A 24,039-nucleotide genomic window follows, 5' to 3' on the forward strand; every position below is an offset into this window, starting at 1 on the left:
ACGTGCGCGGATGCCAAGAATTTATTGCATTGCCACAGTCTCCCTGGCAGGAGAGAAAGAGAAGGGAACTTGTGGCTTTCTCTAACGCAGTGTTTTCTTTCTGTTTGCCTGTGACCCTATGGGTAAAATAGTTGGAGTTATGGGACATATGTGACCTATTTTTAAATGTTCTCACTTAGCCTCAGTTGCATCTATTCCTGCAGATATTTTACCTTTATTTGTCCATGTTTTGGATATCTCTCTGAGTTCAATGGAATTCTTCAAAAAAAACAGAAGCGTCTCCTACCAGAAGCAATGTTCTGGATTATTCTTAAACCACGCTACAACTGATTATTAAATTAACATGGACTTGACTTCTGTTTTAACATCCCTACTGTAAGCAGCATAAACACCATCCATTACTCAGGGTTCCCGCGGGGTCTTAAAAAGTCTTACATTTGATAATCTGAATGTAAGGCCTTAAAAAGGTCTTAAATATGACCAAAAAAATAAGAAAGGTCTTAAATATGATTTAGAAGGTCTTAAAAATGATCGGATTTGAAAGGTACTTCTGTGTTGCGATAGCGTCTAAATGTGTTTTGGGGGAAATGTCCGGGCTGCAAAGTAACTAGTACGGTAATAGCCTTTCAGTTCCCCCCCAACAATTTGCATTGAATTAAATCAACATGGAACCAGTAATCACTAACTTTGTTTCCCCCGGCCCCTTATCGGAGAACACCCAGCTAGTAACCTAGCAACCAAGCTTCAGCTAGCGGCAGTCAGAAACTCAAGTATCTTCGAATCTACTTACAAATAAATATGGGGAAGTTCAACCGTATTTGTTTGGAAAACATCGAATTTAGTGCTTGGTTGAAACCAGTGGAGGGGAATGTGTTTGTAGCCCGCTGCACCTTTTGCAAAAATAAATTAGCATCTGTTTTGCTGATGTGCGGTAGCTAGTGCTGCGTTGGCTAGTGCAGCAGCTCCCGCAACAAGACCGGGGGACCTCCGGGCGACGTTTGGGTCTACGACGTCAACCCTAAAAACGGAGGTGCTGTAGACGCTAAATACCGTAGTTAAACACCAATCGTACAACAGCAACGATGAAAGATTGTAGCCAAGGCAGCAGAGCTCTGAATATAGCTCTTGTCTCACTCACACACACACACACACACACACACACACACACACACACACACACACACACACACACACACACACACACACACACACACACACACCTGCTCGTTTATGGCAAAAATCATAATCACGATTATTTTGGTCAATAATTGATATCACGATTATTAAATACGATTATTCATTGACTTTGAAAACATCCATTTATTGAACTTTAAAACAAATAATAATTTGAACAGTATCTTTTTTACTTTTGATTACCCTGAACTTATAATTCAACTGAAAAACCAATACAAAAATTAAATAAATAAATGATACATTTAAATAAATAATATCAAAATAATAAATACCAATAAACAAGATCAACAAACAAGCTACTAAACATATATAAATATGATAAATAAATATAAATTAGACTAAAATAAATTAGATCAAATATGTTTTAGTGCACTGTCACAACCTACAGTAGCAAAGCAAAATTATCTTTTTTTCCGATTATGTTTTCGTAATTGTGGCAGGCCAAAATCGTAATTGCGATTAAAATACGATTAATTGCACAGCCCTAACACACACACAAGCACACACACATACTCACTTTGTGTCTAACACTACAGTTCTGTACTGTTATGCTGTTATGTTCAGTCATTGTTCTTATGTTGAACATGAATACATTTACTTTGTAAGTAATTATGGGACGTATTTCTTCTTTCCTAGCAATTTTCCTTCATACTTTTTTGCCGTGGAATAGGTCTTAAATTATATTCAAAGTGGTCTTAAAAAGGTCTTTAAAAAATTTGAGTGGGCGAAACCTGCAGGAACCCTGATTATTTCCTCATTTCCTTCGGGTCGATGCAGAAAACCTTGAGACTGATACCTCACAAAGCAAAACTAACCTCATACACAGCCGCCATTAGACATGAGGGACAAAATACTGTGTATTCCTTTTTGTAAATTCCAAAGAACAGGAGTAATAACGTCACCTTTGAGCCTGTCTTCTTTCAACTAGCTCCTGTGACTCAATACAGTCTCTTATCGAGGGGTTTCTATTATCTCTCTTTCTGAAGAAATAAGTGCTGTAGCGACCTTACTTGGACATTTGAATTAATAAAATATCCATAAGACTTCAAATTAAGTTTTACTTTGTCTCTCTTTTAAGATGGGCTTGTTTTCAATTCACATTGCTTTTATTTTCTGAAATAATTTAAGTCAACATGTTGATTTGGAGTGAAAACCCTTAAGATTTCCGTCCCTTTTTGACGGATTTTCTGACACCCTATTTACAGCAAATGTGTTAAACGTCCAATAATTCAGTGAGCAGAAAATTAAGGCAATGATTGTCTTTTCCCATCTCGTTATAAACTGTATACATAGTATTACTTTAACTAACTATCCCTTCTCTCTTGTTCCTCTTCACAGGTAGGGTCCCTCAGAGTGCCCCTCCAGTGCCAACCGGAAACAGCCACTTCCGTTTCCCCCCCTCCACACCCTCAGATGTGCTCTCCTCCAATGAGGAGCTGCGCAGCCCCGGCATGTTCAGCAGCGTGGCTCGCCGCATGGCCCGGGGCTCTGTGAGCGACTGCAGCGACGGCACATCCACCAACTCTGAGCTGGAGGAGGCCATGGGGGCCGAGGAGCGAGGTGTGGGGCCGGACCGGGCCTACAGGGGTCTGCTGCCCCCCCGCCTGCCGCACGACTCTCTATTCAGGATCTACCCAGCAGTCCTCGGCAGGCACGGCCCCAGGGTGCACCCAGATTCCCTGTCTCCTTTCCCCGTTTCCCCCCTGCCCGGCCCTGGTGGGCTCCTGGGCCCAAATCTGTCCCCAGCCCTCTCCATGACCCCCACCCCCCACATGTCCTACACCCCCTCTCCCTCCATGTCCTCTCCGATGTTGGGCTCCCACTTCTCCTTCAACCAGGAGGACATGAAACACTACCTGCAGGCCCACACCCAGTCCGTCTACAACTACCACCTCAGCCCCCGGGCCTTCCTCCACTACCCAAACATTATCATCCCCCAGCCCCACCGCCCCACCCCGGAGAAGCCGGCCGCCCATCACCTCCACTGCCCGCCCCTGCCGCTTTCTCATCCGCTCAGCCAGCAGTCAGCAGGCGGCGACGAGAGGGATCAGCACCCGTCACCGTTCAAGTTCAAGCTGCAGCCGCCACCGCTCGGGCGCAAGCAGAGGGACTCTGGGAGCTCATTGGCTGGTGCCTCATCCTCCTCTTCCTCCAGCCAGTCCTCCTCATTCACAGGGTCAAGTCAGATAATCAACTCCTCTTTGGCTACGGGGCCTCCTAAGATCAAGGTGAGTCTGCACACACACACACACACACACACACACACACACACACACACACACACACACACACACACACACACACACACACACACACAGGATGTGGTGTTTCTACTTAGTTATGGTTTTGGAAATGCCTCTCAAGCATTAATAACATCTTGCCCGAGTCATAAATAAAATGTCATGCTGTGAAATATTCTTCCTCTCCAGGTGGAGCCCATATCAGACATCGACTCGGAAGAGGAGGTGCAGGTGACCGACATCAGCGAGGATGATGAGCTCAATCACAGTGACGAGGAGGAACAAGGTGGCATTTTCACACCGACAGCTCATCACTATCACCATCAGCTCAACAGCCATCTCCGGGCCAACGGAAACATGAGCAGCCTCTCCGCACCTCCACACAGTCACCCTGAAGAAGACCCAGACGACGATGTCTTCAAGACCCCTGCCACTCCCCCCATCGGCGGCAGCAGCAGCAGCAGCAGCATCAGCCAGGCCTTCCCCCTGATCAACCTGAAGAGCGAGCCAAGCCACGTGGCTCCCGTCAGCCCCTGCATCCCGCTCAAACTGCGCTTCAAACGGCGCTGGAGCGAAGACCAGAAGATGGAGGCGGACGGAGAGAGGGGCGAGGCAGAGGATAAGAAAGTGAGAGCTGACAGAGAGGAGGAGGAGAAGAGATTAGGGCAGGCAGAGAACGGGGGAGGAAGAGGAGGAGCAGGAGGTGTTATTTTGGGGTTGATGCTGCCACCGCCTCCCACCCAGCGCAGAGCGAGCTCGGAGCTGCAGAGGGCCACTGCGCAGCTGTCACTGGAAAACACTGGCTGCTGAACACACACACACACACACACATACACACAGGGGAGTCAAAACACACACACCCTTAGTCTAGTCCACACACTTAATGGAGCGCAGCAGGAATGAGTCCTAAACCCTGGAAAGCATTCTTGCCCTTTAGGTCCCATGCCCTTTTTTGACTGTGCTATTCAGAAGCCTTAAATAAGGCCTGTGGTTAACACAAGCTTAAGAGATTTTCACATTTGTTTTACGACATAAAATACTTCAGCAAAATACCTCATTAGTGAACTGGAAGGTTTTACATGTCTTAAAACTTTAAACCTTCAAAGCGGGTTCCTAACAAGTGGCTAATTAAGACTACAGAGTTTGTCTCGGACCTTTCACCTTTTCATCATCATCATCCCTGCAGCACTCTATAGTTTTAGACCGTAATGCCTCACGGTAACTTGACAGCATTAGTGTACATAAAGCTGGAAAATAGAGATAGTGACTGAAAGGTGATTCCAGAACCAAACTTATATTTTGTCTGAATTTGTACATGTGTCATATGTAGGACATGCTCCTACATATGTTACATGTTCACAATATAGTAAAAACAAGATGTTTCCATAGTTACTTCTCAAGTTTCGTCACTGTTTTAGCAGCATCAACACACTTTCCCTTAGCACCTTCCTATGGTCAGTACTGTCAGCTACCAGACATTATGGCCTGTGTCGGGACATACAGCCTGTGTGTGTAGCTTCTAATGTACTGCAAGCCAAGCCCCATCAAACATGACCAGCAGACAGTGTTCTTGCTGTGACTGACAACATTGAGAGATAATCCAACTTTATTCTGACTAACTTTGAACTAAAGAGTCCTACAAAGAGTGGGTCTTTATCTCTTAGGACTTGGACATCGCCTTCATAGTGCCAGTTAAATCACACCTGTGCCCAGATAATGTATTCACAACTGGTCTATTTGTTATAACAGATCATCCTAAAGGCAGCCTGCATCTTACAGCAGTAGAACTTCTCACCTTGTACAGCCAGATCCTAACGTTACTAAAACCTTTCATCAGCCCCGATAGAGATTACACAAGTGCCTCTCTGCCCTCACCCAGCAGTCGTTTCCAAGATGAAGAGCAGCCAGAGGGGGAAGCAAAGACCTTGCTCCGGTGGGCCTCACAGACTGAAGAGGGTGATTTAGAAAAGGCTCTCCAATCACCGCCTTTTCTCCAGGAAAAAACCTCGGACACTATGAGGCTGCACCAAGGCCACGTTCCTCATTCACTACAGTGTATAAAGACATGAAATGAGGCTGGAGTTGTACATGTTGAAGACAGTCAAACTAGATGGAAGATGGAGATTGTGATGAACTGACCTGCCACATGGGACGTTTGTTAGCCAGCGAATGGACGTGTACAGAGAAAACACACCTGGGTCTTTAAAGAAAAAGCTGGTTCGATCTCTCCTTTTTCTCTCATTGAGGAAATGAGGAAGCAGCTACTTGAAAGGCTGTAATTACAGACACACTTGTTCCTGAATGTGTGTGCGTAGAGAGCTGGTGTCAAAAAGAAACCCTATGCTTCGAGGATACAGCGTTTTGTGACTTTGTACAATCTTTGCAGGGTTCTGAGGGCATTCGTCGTGTTGTCTCCCTCTTAACACACAGATCTGCAGCTCTTCTGCATTCCCCCCATTTGTTTTATTTTTGAAAAGACTGTATTCTTTCTGTCAAAGGACATGGACAGTATTTTAGGGCATTTGTAGTGATCTGAGGTCTTTCTGTATTTTGGTGATAACAGTGGTATCTGTTCACGTGATGCGATGATTGAAGAGATCTGATTGGTCTAGGTGAGAGAAAGCATGTAACAAATGTCAAATATCAAGGTTAACTCAGGCTAAACCCCTCACTGAGATAGCGAGAAACATATTTTTATGACATTTTATTAAGTAAGAAGACCCATTTTAACGAACAAACTATCCCAAATAAGATTGTGCCTTTTTCTTTTTAAAAGCCAACAAAGAGTTTTATCAAGCTACCCCTAGCAAAATATTTTATCACACACACACTACCACCATGCCTTCTGTTTTTTGTAAAAGAGAGATACAGAATAAGTAAATCTACACATATATATTTTATTCAAATATATATTGAATTCAAATATTATATTTCAATATGGTCATTTGATACAGATCGGGAAAATCCTACTATTTTTAAACGGTAAAAGATATGTATATATTCTAACGGGGCATATTATTACCAGTATAATTCAGCCTATGCCTTCTCACCCTTGCCTTCTCTTGACCGTTGAGCTGCAGTGACAAAGGCCACCGGTGTCAGAGTTATATATTTATATTGTACAAATATTAAAAAAGACAGTTATTGTGTATTCAGGGGACGAGGATAAATGGGTGAGCAGAATTTTAACCGCACCTGGGTCGAATTGTATTTACTTTGTTGGTCGGAGTGTTTGTTATACCATACCTGGAGTAGCAGATTTGCCGGGGTTTACAACATGACACAGATAGGAGAACCCCACCAAAAATAAACACCAGAGTAAAAAAGTGGCGCTGGTCCAAACTTAGAGAGGGTTACGGACTTGCTTGTTCTAATTAAATGCGAGGAGTCTGATTGGCCGACAGCAGGTGTTCAGGTTCGCGTTACCTCACAGGACCGCAGCTGCTGATAAGACTGGACTTTGGTTGGAGCGTGGACTCTCGTGGCTTTGTGTCAACCGGGTGTGTGAACCCTACCCATTTTCTCACACACACACACACACACACACACACACACACACACACACACACACACACACTGCCCTGGTTACAGTAAGGCTTTACTGTGGCTAGAATAAAATAGAAACATGACATCACACGTGACATCAGACGCCCCCGCAGTCTCTGGAGTAGACGGCAAACCAAAGACACATTTACACACACACAGGAAATGGCATCACAAAACCTCAGAGCGGAGTGGAGAGAAAGGGACTTCCCATAACCTGACTCGCTCATTTTGTGCTGTGTGTATGTGCACTTGTGTATGTGTGGTTTCTATGGTTATGCTGTCTACACACACACACACACACACACACACACACACCCACCCACCCACCCCATCACCCTATATAGTCCCACTTTATTTTGACATTTTTCTTTACCAGGCACAAAAACACTAAATCTATCCTTTTACTTGTCGACAAAGTCAGCATTAAAAGTGTCAAACCTCCTGTTTTGAATGTCATTTTCTTTCAATAAAAATCGCTTTAAGTGCCAGATAAAGAAATATATTTTAGCTATATAGAATGTAGCAGTTTAAAAGAGTGTCTGGTAAAGATAAACAGCGAGTCGTACCCGCACTGCTGCACCTGTGCTGCCTTACCTTTCATGGTCTCGAACAAAAAAGAGAACAACTTTTCCCCCAAAATTTCCCTCAATTTCCTCAATGCTGTTCTTATTTTTTTCTGTATTTTTTCAGACATATTACTGTTACTCTTGTAATTATTATATTATTAACATGAATATTTTTGATTATTTTGTACCCTTTTGCCCATGGCCCGGTCTCTTCTCATGAATTCTGTACGTTTTTTGTTCCACTCTTTCACATTAACTTCAACTAGTTTTAAGTGCAGTCTTTTTTTATAACCATATTAACATGGACAAGAGGAGGGTCACTTAATCCCCACATGATATAGAGCAGGGGAAGAAACTTCTTTTTTTTAATGTTGTATATATATTTTTTCCATTTTGGAGCATTGTGTAAGAAAAAAAGCTTTGTACTGTTTAACCGTTGTATTTTGGCTCCCTTCTCCGTCTCTGCTCTCACGTCCAACCTGACTGTGAACTGTCACTCCAGAGGAGAGATGGAGACTTTTTGTTTTCATCCCGGAGGAACCACCTGTACTAGTTTCTCTACTCTCTGTTCATCTTCATTTGTAATTAAACAATAATCAGGGTTCATTAAAAAAGGTAAAAATGGATGTCAGTTTTCCTGTCTTTCTTTCATTTATTCACCTTCTACAAGCCGTGGAATGACAATTATAATAATAATCAATATTTGCCTGGGCAGGAGCTCCAATATGGCGTTTAGGACACAGTGAATACACATAGGATACCATACAGAGATGCTGTATGAGAAACCAATGTGAGTTTGGAACATTGAACAATGTAAATCTATTCTAGTAGACCTCAACAATGGAATTATGATCAGTAGAAATGGCCATGAGTTGGGAAATTTAATATTAACTTAATATAATCAAGTTAAATTACACATAACTTTTCTTATGATCAATTCTGTATAACAATGATCTTAACCTATGGTACTTTAAGTGTAATTTAATGCAAATATTTTGTACTTTTACTAAATATTTTTGAATGCAGGACTTGTAATAGTTTATATTTACTGTATTGCCGCTTTAACTTCAGTCCTTCAATCATTTTTACCAAGAAATATTTAGAGAACATTTTAAAATGTATGATAGTTTTGCTGCTTTGATTTTTAAAGTGGCCCTATTTTGCTTATTGCTTTTCGATTGGACTCCTTTGTTCACTTATGTGACATAATGACATCATTATGTAACACTTGTGCTTCTATTGGCAAGTGCTCCAACACATTGTATGCAATTGGTTAAGGGGTGGGACATCTCTAAGCTGTTGACCAATCACAACAGAGCCGGCCAGCTAACCAATCAGAGAAGACTGGGCTCTGGTTTCAGACAGAGGGTGAAAAGAGGTGCAGCACAGGCAGTATGAGAAAAATAAAGAGCTTTTTGAACATTAAAGCATGGAGACATGTCCCAGTAGAGACACACAATACAAATATGAACCTGAACATTAGCATAATAGGGCCCCTTTAAAACATTGTAATGACTCGTGAAGAATATTCATTCTTTTTTCAAGCTCAAAATGCCAGACTCTACTTTTCCACATTTTATGTGATAGTAAATTCATGTGGGCAAGTTTAAGATGTAATGGATTTATTTGCCCAAACTCTTTTAGACACCACAAACTAAACAATTAGTATTATGACTAAACAATGACAGTAGTTGTTAATATAACTAAAGAGTCACCCAAAGGTGAAATTGGGTTTCGATTTGCATATTTCTTGGTGAAAAGTAATACGTTTTACTCACAAATTCACCATCCTGTATAACCGTCAGATCTCCTTGCTTTCTGCTGGTGGTTTGTATTCAACAACCTGAATCCTCGCCTCTCTTTCTGAACACTTTATGACTCAAGTCATGTCAACAGCAAGTCAAATACTCTGTATAAGTGCTAGCACATTTATGAAAGAAAAGCCAATCGGGGATAAGCATTCTAAATGCTCACAATAGGCCTGTGATGGATTTATTCTTTTTGTCCTTGTCTGGGAGACAGCTGCAACAAAAAGCAGTGTGCTGTGAGGGATTTGCTTATGACAATGAGGGACGTTTCAGGAGGAAGTGCAGATGTTTGTGTGAGGCCGGCCTTGTGACTCTCAGTTCAGGTGCAGAAAAGTAAATGGAAGAGATTTCTGGTCTTTGTTCAACATTTTTCATTTTATTTTCAGTTTACTAGCGGATGCCTTTTGATGAGAAAAATCATTTAATCATAGTCTAGCACTGGGTTAGTAAATTAGACATAAAATAATACTTGAATGCCCGGTTTAATTGATTTTCTTTTGTTTACTCCATATTTTAAGCATCTATCTGATGTTCCTGAGTACAGCAGCAGAATCAATTTGGTTTTGTTCGTCAGCATTAGTCATGATTGCCTCGAGAATGTTTATAATTATGATTCTAATTGTCTCCCAGATGACACCTCAGCGATCCGCCTACCTAATGTTTTTACTTCTGCCCAAATGGGGGTTTTAATTACTCACTAGACTGGCAAATGTCTTCCGCACATGATGTGGGTTTATCTGCTTCATCTCATGGTCTGACTCATGACTAAGCCCTTCTCTGGGTGCTGCTGGTCTGGGTCCCATTAAAGGTCACTAGTTGTGCTCTAGGATTTGTCTTTTCAGGCTTGTATTTAGATCTGATAATGCTGATGAGGTTTTTTTATTTTATATCTTTAAAACTTTTTATGAGGGCGGCAGTTTGGCTTCATTTCTTAATCAATGAAATCAACTTATCATTTGGTCTATAAAATGTCAGAAAGCATCACAACTTCCCAGAAGGCAAGAAGATGTCTAAAAATAGCTTTATGTTGTTGTTGTTGTGTCCAACCAACACACAAACCCCCCTAAGACAATCAGATTTCAATTACAGAAGAGTAAGAAAACCAACAAATCTTCACATTTAAGAGACTGAGAAAATATTTCTTACTCTATAAAATTACTTTAATAAATGTGTTGTAAAGAAAAAAAGAAATGTAGAAAAAACTGCTAGGTCTTACAAAAACATCACATGTTTTTCAGAGGGAGGGGTCTTTGGCTGCTAGTTAAAATTTGAAAGTACATTTGAATGACCCAGGACAATTAGGTTATGTATAGTGTTCCGTATTCTTAACTTTTCTCCGCTTTTTACCAAAACTCACTTAAACTTCTGCAGTTACATGGACAAACAATGAACCTTGTCGTACTGAACAACTAATACAAAGCCTCTTTATGTTTTTTCTGGTCCTGTTTCTGTATTATATTAACTAGAAATTCTGTAAAGACTGCTGGAGCAGCAGCCTCCAGTGTATCACTCTCCTGGTGTCTCACTGACGCTCTGGCGCCCCCTGATGTCACTTTCGGTCTTTTCCCGCTCCTGCTCTGAAAATTCTCGCGAGACTTGTCATGGACTCGTCAGGTCGCATGTGAAACCATAATGGCTTCATAATTGACTGTTGCCTTAAGTTTGTTTACATAAAACGTAAACACACATTTCTGTCTAGACTAATTCATCCCGCCTGGAAACTTGTAATGAGGGAAAAGTCTACATGGCGTCAGGTAATGGAAATATAACAGTGTCTTAATATTGTGCACTTTAGCTGTTTAATTAGCAAAAACACCAGAGTTTGGCTTGTCAACCGAGCATAAAATATATATTTCAGGAAAAAACAACACTGAAATTATACATTTATTTACCAACTTTATAATATACTGCACAGAAAGAGTCCATTGGAGGACAAGAATTGGACTAATGCATAAAACAACTCTCATGTAGGCTAAACAAGAAGCTACATGTAGCTAAACAGCTAGCTTTGGTCTGATTTATGCTAAGAACTATAAAGCTAATTAATTCACTTTTTACACAATTTCTGTTTAATTTCCAGATGAACTAAACATTGGTATTTGCTAAATGTTTGTATTTAAATACACTTTTTAGGTACTTTTAATGTTCTTCTTATGCTCAACTACAGTTCAGAGGGAAATATAGTACTTTTTTTTTACTACATTACATCTATCTGAAAGCTTTTGTTCCTTTACATATCAAGATTCTTCCACCCAGCACATAAGAATATTTACATATTTACAGCTGGAACCAAAACATAAAATAAACTTTGATTGAGAACAATTACTTTCTAAACTGATTGACGGAAAAATAAACTGCCTGCTATTTTGAAAATAATTTTCAGTTGCAGTTCAATACAAAATAGTTAAAAGATTAGCTCCAACTCTAAACAAATATAACATTCTGCTACCACCATAATGCATGATTAATAATAAATTAATGATTTAAAAAAAATCATAATTCTATTGATACTTTAAATACATTTTCCTTATGAAAAACGTAATGTATTTGGTTATATTCCCCCTCTTGCTGAATAGTATTCATGTAGCAGCTATGTGACGGACAGCAGCATCACCTCTAAGGAATACCTAAATAAGTAAGTCCTCTTCTTCTTCTTCTTCTTCTTCTTCTTCTTCTTCTTCTTCTTCTTCTTCTTCTTCTCTCTGAACCTACACATGTCATTTTCTAAACTTTCTTCACTTCACAGCATCTTTGTGTTCTTACTTTTAAAGTCTGGTTAATCATTGCGGTATTTCTTTCATCTCTCCCCCCCCCCCCACCTCTGGGTGTCACCCCTCTCCCCCTGCAGTCTGATTTGAAGCATCCATCGGCTGCTGATCTCTACAGGGGAGGGCCCGTATTAATGGGAGGCTGATTGACGGGCTGTTTGGCCTCCAGCCAGGAGGGATTGTTGTCTGGCTGTGGGAAGGGGTCAAGGGTCACGGTCCGGAGAGGCCGAGACAGAAACCAGATCACAACAGAAGGCTAATTATCATGCATTGTGGCCGGGCTCCTGCTGGGACTCCGCCTTCACTTTCACCAGCAGATCACACTGAGAACTCTACACCTCCCTGGTGAGATACGTAACTAATGTTACATTACTTATTCTTGGATTTATGTGAGAGTGGTTGCTTTGCTTAAAATTCAGGATTGTCTATTTAACTATTATATAGGCAGGGGTGCACATAACTTTATTGCCCTGGTTCTCAAAGGAGCAACTGGAGATGTTGCTTGGTGCTCATCCTTAAAATGAAATAAACCGTAACTTTTGAGGGGGTCTTGACTTTATTTTACACACGGCACTGAACACACATGCAGAGGTGAACACAAGACAACATCAGCACGACCAGTAATCCTACAAGCTGTCATCACTACCCTCCTGACTGTTCTCCTCACTGTCTTCCTCTCTGTCAGACATGGTAGCTGATGATGTAAGCCTACTACTTTCTCTCTGGTTGAGTCTACGATTAGCTGCTTGCATCCATAAGTCAACAGCTGTAAGCTGAAAGTCTCTGTTGTCATCTTAGACAAGTGGATGTAATCAAATAAGTATGTGAACATAACCAATAACCTACCATAGCCAATAACAAATTAATGTAACTTATTTTATTTGTGTTGTTCATTTATATCTTATTTGACCTATATTAGCATTTATTTATTTATGCATTTTTTTTTATCTCTCCAGTTTTAAAGGATATTTTTGGTTACTGTCCTATAGTATACATTGAAATGATTTCAAACCTGTTTATCCCAATAATTACAAAGGAGTGCCTTGGAAATATGCGTTTACATAAATTGTGACCAAACCGTTTGAACTTAGACTAGGGTGACCAGACGTCCCCGTTTTCCGGGGACAATCCCCGTTTGTATTGGCCTGTCCCCGGTTGAAACTGTCCCCGGAAATGTCCCCGTTTTTTAAATATACGTTAAAAACACATAGCAAGGTGAAATAAAACGTTTCATGTCAGGAAACACTGGGTTAACAGACTGTGGTCAAGCCAGTCCCCACTTCGGAAAACACAGTCAAAAGCACGTTGATGGATTACGGTAGAGGCCTGTAAAAACTGCCTTCAAAATAAAAGCATTTACTCGGTCAATAAGAAATATACCTAAAAAACACACCAAACATATTCATATATACTGGAGCTTAAATTAAGAAATATGTACTATATAATGTGATCAATCATAATTTAAAATAAACTACGTATAACTACCACATTATAACTGAGTGAATGTAAAATGTAAGTATACAGTTATGAAGACATATCTGACATTTCTACTGGGTGACTAATTTTAATTGATGTTGACACCATCTCACAACACTCCTAAAATAACATTACTTTCTGAAGCACAATTTAAAATGTATGCTGTTTAAAATCTCAAATTAGATCTATTGTCCATCTATATTTTGATTATTATTGAATGGAAACCGTCCATAATCAAAGAGTCATTCGAAGTCAATCAAATACTTGTTTCACTTAAAGAGCCTGTGACACGAACCCAACAACTGTTGTGCAATGAAATAGTGGGCTACTAGTAATCTCGAACCGTCAGTTTAAAAAAGAAAAAGCGATACCGTTCCGATAAATATCAATAATTTCGAACATCGCGGGAAAATTCCTTCGACTCATTTTGAGGTTTTGGGGGAAGCCGGAAGTGACGTCAATGCGGGAACGCTTCACTGTGCGGCGAGAGAGCCAAACACGGACAAAGTGTGTTGTCATGCGTAGAAATGGTAAATTACTGAGTTTTGGCACGTTAATAACGTTTTAATGAAGTTGACTACAGTATATTCATATTTGTCAGTGCTTTCATGTCAATTCGGCGAACATAGACATAAATGATCGTGGTGAAGATGATGATTAAATTAGGATTAAAAATCGGTAGTGAGAGCTGCTGAATTTCCTCCCGTCGGATGTGATATAAAAACAAATCGATTATTTTTGTAAACTCAAGTGGATGAAACTACATTTATTAGTGCTTTCATGTCAATTCGGTGAACATATGATACATTAAATGATCGTGAGGCTGATGATTTAAAAATCTTTAGTTTGAGCCGGTCTGCATTTCCTGATGAGAAAACAAACCTTAGCTTTTTGTAGTTGCAGTCAGTGGTGTAGTGGGCGTTGGACTTATTTGAAGCATGATTTCTTTTTTTAATAGTCTAATACATCTAAAATCATTGCCAGTGTTATCAGTTGCAAGTGTGTGTTTGTTGTAATAATGACGAAAACATAATAGGCAGATTTCACAGTAATTATAATAGAAACGTAGCTCAAGCATTTATGCAACTTGATTTGAAGCGTGTGTGTGTGAGGGGCAGAACTGTGTGTGTAGGGTGACCAGATGTCCCGCACTGTGCGGGACTGCACACACAGCATTTTAATTATTTGTCCCGCGTCCCACACATTGAGACTATGTCCCGCATTTGAGTGATAGTCGCACAGAAAGGCCGGATCGGTTCGCTGACAGCCGGCACCGCCCTTTATTATTATATTGTCTAAACGGCATCATGTAAGTTGCGCTGACAGGCGACACAGAGGTCCCCAAGCCCCCCCCCGCGTTGACAGTTCATCCAGGAAATGGTCAACATTGAAGGGCAGATTAATGGTTATCAAAGTACAAATATCCAAACTCAGTTCAGTAACGGTTTTCAAGGGGGCAATATTTACTCAAATTGATGGGTTTGGATGATGGGGGGAAATCGTGTCACAGGCTCTTTAAGGGCGATAGCAGGAGACCCTATCTAGTCAATCAGAGAAAATCAGGACAATCTGATGTAGAATTTCAAAATAAAATACTTTTGAAATCTCATATATGGGCTATCGTCCTTCCGTTTTTATACAAGAATAAATAAAAAAAACTGTCAAATTATCAAAGACTTATTTCACTCCAGGGTGATAGGACACCCATTCTAGTCACTCAGAGAGAATCAGGGAAATCTGATGTAGAGTTTCAAAATAAAATATCTTTGAAGTCTCATATATGAGCTATCCTCCCTCTGTTTTTAGATAAGAATAAAACAAAAACTATCCAGTATCAAATACTTATTTCACTTCAGGGTGATAGCAGGACACCCCATCTAGTCACTCAGAGAGAATCTGGACAATCTGATGTACAGTTTCAAAATAAAAGACCTTTGAAGTCTCATATATGAGCTATCTTCCTTCTGTTTGTATCCAACAGCTCAAATGTTCGAATTACATTAAAACAGAATTGTCCCCCTTTTTTCTTTAACAGTGAAGACAATTGGATATGTTAATGATATATTGACCGCAAAACTCAAAATGTCCCCGGTTTTCATTTTGAAAATCTGGTCACCTTAACTTAGACTAAAGTGAACTATCTAAACACTCAGAGTCCTTTACCTCACTGAGCTGTAGTTATCAGCCTCTCAGTCTGACTGGAGAGGACTCTCCCTCCACATTATTGTGGAAACATGTTCTTCTTATATCCGTTAGCGCAGCTAGCACCAGATTCTAATAACAACAGCGCCGGTACCGGTGCACCCTCCCTCTCTCCCTCGCTCACTCGCATTTTGGCTGTGAGCTGCGGGCGCCAGATAAGCCAACATCCCCCATTTTCATCACTTGCAGTGCCCATCGTACAGGGCAAGTGAAACGTGTAACCGGGGTGAAAAGGATGTTACATTTACTTAATTATGAATATTGTTACAGCAAGGCCGGAAATTAGGATGAGCCCCAACGGTCAAAAATGTTTTTTTCCCTCCCAGAACTACCAGCGCATCGCTCCCCCAGATCTGGCGCCCTAGGCGACCATCAACGTCAGTGCTACGGTCCGGCCCTGAGTTCATATGCAACTCGCATATATCTTTCTCTCTCTCTTCTCTCTCCTCTCTCCTTTCTCCTCTCTCCTCTCTCCTCTCTCCTCTCTTTTCTCTCCTCTCTCCTCTCTTTTCTCTCTCTCTTCCTCTCTCTCTCTCTCAATGTTGGACCATAGGTACCAACATTGAGAGAGAGAGAGAGAGAGAGAGAGAGAGAGAGAGAGAGAGGAAAAAAGAGCACCGGGTCATTTGAAAAAAGGCGCATTTGCGTACCAACCATAGCCTATGGTTGGTACGCAAATGCGCCTTTTTTTTTTGGCGGAGGTGTGCATGCGCAGCTGCGCACCAGTTATGTGTAGCCCTGTATAGAGAGGCGAAGTCACGCCCATCTACTTCCGGTCCATGGGACCCCGGAAGCGAAAAATTATACATTGAATTCAATGGAGAGAGAAAACGTATCTTTTGATCCCGTTTGAATTGTGCCACGAACTACACATATGATGTTTGTCAATCTTAAACAATCATTTCCATGTCAAAAAAGTCACATTTTGTCGTAAAACTGTTGAAATATAAGATTATGAAAAATACGCGACTACAAAGACTACAAATCCCAAATCCCATTCTGGGTCGCGCATGTGATGTCACAGGCGATAATGCTCCAAGTGGTTGAGACTCGTAATTAAAGCGAAGAAAAAGATTTCATAACTGATTTATTCCCTCCAATAAATATAAGAGATTGCTCCAATAAATTCACTTTTACAAGATGCCTTTGTGCTTTGTACCATGTTGTAATCACAAAAGTGATCATACCACTTGCTCGTTCTATCGCTTCCCGTCTTATGAAAGGACCAGGAGTCGCTGGATCAGACATATCAGGTAATATCATAGGTAATATACATGTTGCGCATGGAACATAGTCAAGTTAGCTACCTAGCTAGTAGCGACGAGTAGTGAGCACGTTAGTTAGCATTACATTACTAAGCCTTGTCATTTTTAGTAGCCTTACCATGAAGTTATTATTTTATTACATGAAGTACACCAAAATGTTAAAGAGTAAGAGTAGTCATCATGGTAAGTATTTCGTGAAACATTTGAAGAGTAGCCTACTGCGCCCTCCACCGGGTGCTAAGGAAGCAGTTCAGGGAGAGTCGAAGGAAGGCAGGCAGGCAGGCAGCTTTGCATGACATTCTTCTGGACGTGTTTCATTGTGATGATAGTGAGAGTGAGTCAATCTGTTTGTTGGAAAGACAGTAGTTGAGTGATTACTGAGAGAAAATTATTAAAAGAGATAATTATTCAGTGTTGTTACTTTAAAGTGTTGTTACTGACCTTTTTCTCTTTTATTTTTCTTTACCTCACCTGTAACTGCTGAGACCCTGAGGAACATGCACACTGGACTGACCTGCTCTGGCAACCTGATTTCCACTGTACGTAATAGTATTTGGTTATGGTATATTATTTATATACATCAAAGGCACAATGCACCCCCCAGAGACACACATGTATTGAGTGTGATATTTTGCATAGGTCATGTGAAATCATCTTTACATACTAGAAAACTGTAGGAGCGGCAACTTGTTTTGAAATTGAATTTTTAATATCCGATAATAAAGTTGATCTGTTTTCTTTATTCTTCTCTCTTCCCAGCTCCATCCATCACCGTTCTCTGTTCCTGCAGGTCCTGCTTGCTAATAAATGCTTTATGTTTTTACAGTTACAAATAAAGTCAATGTATTGTATGACATGAAGTTGTGCTTCATTCTGACTCAATAATAAATTCATTCTGCCTTCAACTGCAAAATGATTGTGGACTGCACCAACATCCATGTAGCTGCCCCCCAGTAAGATGAACCAAGCAAAGCTGACACTCAACATACAGCTGTGCTCTTAAGTTGACATGAAGAATTTGTGAAATATTGGTAATTATTTGGAAAAAATGACTGACGATGCAGAAAACTTTTTTTATTTAGGAACAGTGGTCAAGTGAAGCATTTATCACTACATATGTGTCACACTTAAAAGGCCAAACACACTGGCCAAATACACCTCGTTTACAACTCCCCAGTTGACAGCCATGACTCCGTCTAAATTGTACCCCCCAAGCACCCTCTTCATGGAGTGGATGAAAGTCCCGACCTCAGCACAGCACCAAAATTGCTGGCTGTCAACCTGCCCTGCCTGTGTAACTGCCACTGAGGATGTGTCCGCTGTCCTACGGTGGGTGTCTGGATGGCAGCTTGCTGGTCTCTGCTCAGTCGCATTGAGGCAAGAATTGCCTCAAGCCCCCGACCCCCATGCTCCTTCACCAGCTCCGGCACTTTGAAAATGGCCTGATGTTGAGGCTGCAGCTCTGGCTCAGGTGACAAAAGCCATGCCATGCCACGCTGCGCCCCTCAGTGCAGACCTGAACCAGTCTACTTCCTCAGTGGCGATGTCTCTGGCCAGTGGGTTGTAGGTCTCCTCTTGCTGTTGGTAGAGTTGAGACACCGGCTGGACTACTTTTGAAGTGCCAGGCTTCCTCCACTGGCACTAAACTTCTGTGGAGCTGATCTGCCACATGGCAAATATTGCCAATGCTGCAGCGTGGCTGCATTTGTACATCCCCTGTGCACAACCACAGACAGCGCTCTGCATCGCGCCATCCTCTCCCATGTAGATCTGTACAAATAAAGTAAGTACCATGTTTGTTAACATGCTATAATAGATTGAATGAGCAATACAACGATGGTCCGGATCTGGGGGTGGGAGGGTTTATTTTTCCATAGTTTTGTCCTCTTGTCTGATTGTTGTTATTGATTGTTTTTTCTGTATTTTTTGTAATTTGTGTTGTATTGGTTGTGATTGTACATTGTATTTTTTTTAAATGTGTATTACATTTTTGAAAAACATTTGATCAAAAAAAATGGATTTGGTCAGGATCTAGACTCAGTGTGTAGTTTATGAATTAATCAATGCTCTCTACATTAGGAAAACATACCAGTGTACCAGAGGGAGTCACACACAGCTGTGCCTAGATAACCAAACAAATTGACAAGATAACCAAAATCCTTGAATCTACACACAGCAAATAAACTCAAATGACACAACGAGATGTAAAAAGGAGATCACACATATAGTCGATATAAAACTGGCCGCTTCAATCTGAAGAGCAACTAAAACAAAACACGGGAGTGTACCTTGTTCTTGTGAACACTAATGTTATCCATAGCATACACACCCGTATACAGTACACCCGTTCTAGGTTCTGATTGGCTCTCTAGGTTGGCACTCTAGCTTCTGACTGGCTGTCCAGGTTGTCAATCACAGCCGTGGGCATATTATACTAGTCGACTCGTAACATTGCTAAACTTTTTTTCTTGACGGTTTTCTCAGTCAACTAATGCTATTGATAACAGTAACATAAATTAACACAGCCCTGCACACTGCAGTCATTATATGCCGGGTCTGTGGTTCATCATCTTCTTTTTCATTCTCCTCCTTATTGACTGACATTAACGTTAAACATTGCACTTATGTTACTCATCGAAACCTTGTAAAGCCGGTCCCGCATGCTGGCTCTTACAGAACCGACTAACTCCCCTTTCGTGTATGTACAGCTCTCAACATGCCCAGACTTATAGTGATTTTCACCTCGTTTTATACTTTTATTCTCATTCTGAAAGAATGAGGTGAAATGTGCCAACGTGACGGCCATCTTTGTGTTGGTGACGCGTATTGTGCGGGACCAGAGACATGTAGTTCACTGAGCGGCTTAACACAAAAAAATGTGTTACTTCACAGTTTTACGACACATTTTTATTTTTTTGACTTGCAAAATGTTCTTTTAAATTGACAAACATCATATGTGTAGTTCGTGACACAATTCAAACGGGATCAAAAGATACGTTTTCTCTCTCCATTGAATTCAATGTATAATTTTCCGCTTCCGGGGTCCCATGAGCTCCCCCGGAAAGGGAGGGACTTCGCCTCTCTATAGAGAACCGCAGTGACGCGTCTTAAAACCCGGAAGTAAGTTAAAAATGTTAGTACTTCCGGTTTCTTCCTCAAAAAGCAATGCATTTTTTCCATAGGGTTTTGGAAAATAGCTCGAAATAAGGTCTGTGGTTGACACAAATTTAAGAGGTAATTGACATTTTGTTCTACGACATTAAATACATCAGCAGTGACCCCACTGGGGGTTTTGAAGAGTTTACGTGTCTGAAAAACGATGGTTGTTACCGAATGGCTGAATAGGACTACAGAAATTGTCGAGGCCGTTGTACGTCATTACGCCGAACACGTAAACACTCCCGCTAAGTTTGTTTTCCCCTGTGTTTTGCTTGAAAGCAAGTACCTGCCTATCTTTAGTATCTGTATATCTATATCTGACCATTAGAATCTGTATTTTTGAAATTGTCGTTTTAACACCGTAGTTTTACAAATTATAGAATAATTAATTACCAGTGTTTTCCAATTTTACTTGGCAGTTCGTTTCGTTGGCTAACGTTAGCTAAAGCTAGCGCTACTAGTTAGCTACGCAATGGTTTGTTGCTTTGCTCCGGGTTGCAGCCACAGGGCTTCGCATGAAACGTGCTTGTTCTATCGTTTCCCGGCCAATTTTTTCCAAAGAAGAGTCTGGATTCGTGCCATGAGGTAAGCTGACGTTACATTTTTGTCCATGTCACGGTGAAATGTAAATAATGGGTAGTGACTGTATCGCCGTTATAGAGATGGCACTGCTGAAAAGACCGCAACCTAAGTAAAGATAATGAATACATCCTATTAAAACCTGTGTGGCTTATATGATAAGTCTTATTAGTACAAGCAGCATAACGTTTCACCATGTAACTAAAGATTGTAGTCAGGGAAATCAGTTTGACATATTGAACTAACAAATCACCTCTGGCTGGCAGAGAACTCTCTGCTCCATAGCTTCTCTTGGACGTAAAATCACATGTACATTTTTACATTTATATTCAATTTAATATTCCATCCCTCACATACTTTTGTATATATAATAACTTATATTTTGTTTTTCTTGTTATGCTGCTGCAACACAAACATTTCCCAAATTGGGATCAATACAGTAATATCTTATCTTAATTAATTAAGAAATATAACTATTATAATTAGTGAAGCAGCTGACACCTATTTTCAATATGGATTAATCTACCATTTATTTCTTTAGTTCAATTTTCATCTATAAAAATGTCTAAATAGTGAAAATGTTCACGAGACTTATCAAAGTGCAAGGTTATATCTTTAGATGTTTTGTTTTAGCCTATGTACTGTATGTCTTAATGCTCTTACAGTATATGTAACGGTGTGACTTCCATGAAACTATATTTTATATCTTCCCAACAGACGAGCTGACAGGAAACCTAACACTCTAACAACCACAACATTGCAAAGGCGAGTAAATGTAAATTAAAAACAATTCACAATTTTTTTATTTCTTCTTCCTTGCAGTGAGGTGAAGCTGACCTTGCACTTGGTGACAGTAAGGATGTTCCTCACGCAGGCTGAATGTTTCTCCTTCCTTACTGACACAGAAGCCCTTGATTTGCAATGCTTCACTAATTGTCATTTCCCTGGCTCCGTAGGGACACTTTACCTCCAGCACAGCGGAAGACAATACCTGACCATCCGGAGATGCCCCCAACAATCCTGATAGGGAGAGCCACAAATCTGACTCATGGACCTGCATCTGAGTTGCAGTGGTGAATGCCCTGACGCCCTCACATTCATTCATAGTCCCCCACTGTACAGACAAAACACCATCAAGGGCCTGTTGTTGCCCTAGCACCCTGGCAATAAAGGAAGCAGTCACACGCTTTGACCTCAGGACAGCTCCAAAGATGCTGGCAGTCAACTTTCCTTTCCTGAACAAATCCAGTTTGGGTTGGTTCGCTGACCATTGGTAGCCACCTGAATTGCCCTCTGTTGCTCTTCAGACAATGCCATGCTTGCCACAATTGCCTCAGGTCCCTGATGCCCAACAGATTTGATAATTTCAGGAACAGTAAGTGTTTCCAAGCTGTAGTGTTCCTCTTCTGGCTCGGGGGAGAGAAGCCAAGAAATTCCTGAGAACCTGCCCCCGAGTCTGTCCCTCAGTCAGTCACGATCTTCGGAGGTGGGCTCTCTTGTCAGCGGGTTACATTTGTTATTGGTTTCAACAGTCACATTAAAACAGTTACTAAATCAGCTTACTATCACCTAAAGAACATATCTAGGATTAAAAGAATAATGTCACAGCAGGATTTGGAAAAATGTTTCCATGCTTTTATCTTCAGTAGACTGGACTACTGCAATGGTGTCTTCACAGGTCTCACTAAAAAATCTATTAGAAAGCTGCAGCTGATTCAGAACAACGCTGCTCGAGTCCTCACTAACACTAAGAAAGTGGATCAGATCGCTCCAGTTCTGAAGTCTTTACACTGGCTTCCTGTGTGTCAAAGAATAGATTTCAAAATACTGCTGCTGTTTATAAAGCACTGAATGGTTTAGGACCAAAATGCATTTCTGACCTCCTGCTAAATGATGAACCATCCAGATCTCTCAGGTCTTCAGGGACGGGTCAGCTTTCTGTCCCCAGAGTCAGAACTAAACATGGTAAAGCAGCGTACAGTTATTATGCTCCAAATATCTGGAGCAAACTCCCAGAAACCTGCAGGTCCACTGCAACTTACTACTTTTAAATCCAGGCTGAAGACTTTTCTTTTTGTCGCTGCTTTTAATTGAACTATTCATATCTTAGACTGCACTGTAACTTTTATCCATGTATTTTTTCTTTTAATGTTTATTTTATTAGCTTTTCTTTTTAATGACTGATTTTAAATGCCATTTTCTTAATGTCTTTCATTTTTTGTAAAGCACTTTGAATTGCCTTGTGTTGAAAAGTGCTATATAAATAAACTTGCCTTGCCTAATAAAGATTTCATGTGACACATACAATTGATTTGTTGATGGGAATTCATGTGAATAAATTAACTCTAGGATAACGGTACTCTTGCTATCACTACTCACCGAAACTATAAACCTTGTCCCTCATGCTAGCCCTGACAACACCGGTAAGCACACCTTCATCTAGGCTGCACTGTTACGTGTCCTGACTTGTAGTGGTTCTCTCCTCTATCTACACTCTTCTTGTCATCTTTGTAAAACGATATCAGACTGGTAATTGACACAGCCATGACTTCTAGTTAAATTCAGTGTGGCTAAAATGAAAAGCTCTGTTAAAATATGCAAGCACGCGAAAGTCAAATTCAGCTTTATTGTCAAAAATTCTACATGTGTTATACATCCAGAAATATCGTTTCCCACAGTGTGACATGTATACATAAAACAAAAAGGGCCTAGATAAACGTGGTATACATTAAACAAAACGGGCCTAGATAACCGGGGTATACAGTTTAAAATGTTAATATATTTAAAGTGTTCAAAGTGCAGTTTCAGTGCAAGTCAGTTGAAACGATCTTAAGTTGGCGTGACGTTGAAGTCGTGCGACCCTGCTGCTGTACTGGCTTGTAGTTCGTTTATAGTAGTAGTTTAAGTTTACTTCTGGGTTTTATGACGCGTCACTGCGTTTCTCTATAGAGAACCGCAGTGACGCGTCGTAAAACCCGGAAGTAAACTTCTTCTGGTTCCTTCGCGAAAAACCAATGCAAATTCTCCATAGGATTTTGGAAAATAGCTCGAAATAAGGTCTGTGGTTGACACACATTTAAGAGAGGGATCACGTTTTGTTCAGCCGGATAATCTCCACATGTCAACCCTACTTTTATAATTTTTGAATCATAAATCTAGTCGCCAGAAGCAAAATGCTAACGTTATGCTATAGACGAACTACAAGCCAGTACAGCAGCAGGGTCGCACGACTTCAA

At 40.7% G+C, this 24,039-nt stretch overlaps 1 protein-coding gene and 1 long non-coding RNA gene across 2 annotated transcripts in view; both read left to right on the forward strand.

Annotated features, from left to right (window-relative positions):
* erf (Ets2 repressor factor) overlaps positions 1 to 8,172 on the forward strand; it is a 40,873-nt gene extending 32,701 nt beyond the window's left edge. The window contains exons 4-5 of the mRNA XM_079655340.1: positions 2,533 to 3,422; positions 3,624 to 8,172. Coding sequence (XP_079511466.1) covers positions 2,533 to 3,422; positions 3,624 to 4,244 — 1,511 coding nt within the window. The 3' untranslated portion in view covers positions 4,245 to 8,172. The remainder of the gene's footprint in view (positions 1 to 2,532; positions 3,423 to 3,623) is intronic.
* Positions 8,173 to 10,975: 2,803 nt separating this feature from the next.
* LOC307022530 lies at positions 10,976 to 12,825 on the forward strand. Its single transcript, XR_013803427.1, has 3 exons — positions 10,976 to 11,108; positions 11,931 to 11,989; positions 12,203 to 12,825. It is a non-coding gene; the product is annotated as an uncharacterized lncRNA (long non-coding RNA).
* Positions 12,826 to 24,039: the final 11,214 nt, after the last annotated feature.

This window comes from Notothenia rossii, assembly GCF_949606895.1.
Source record: "Notothenia rossii genome assembly, chromosome: 10".
Taxonomy (NCBI): domain Eukaryota; kingdom Metazoa; phylum Chordata; class Actinopteri; order Perciformes; family Nototheniidae; genus Notothenia; species Notothenia rossii.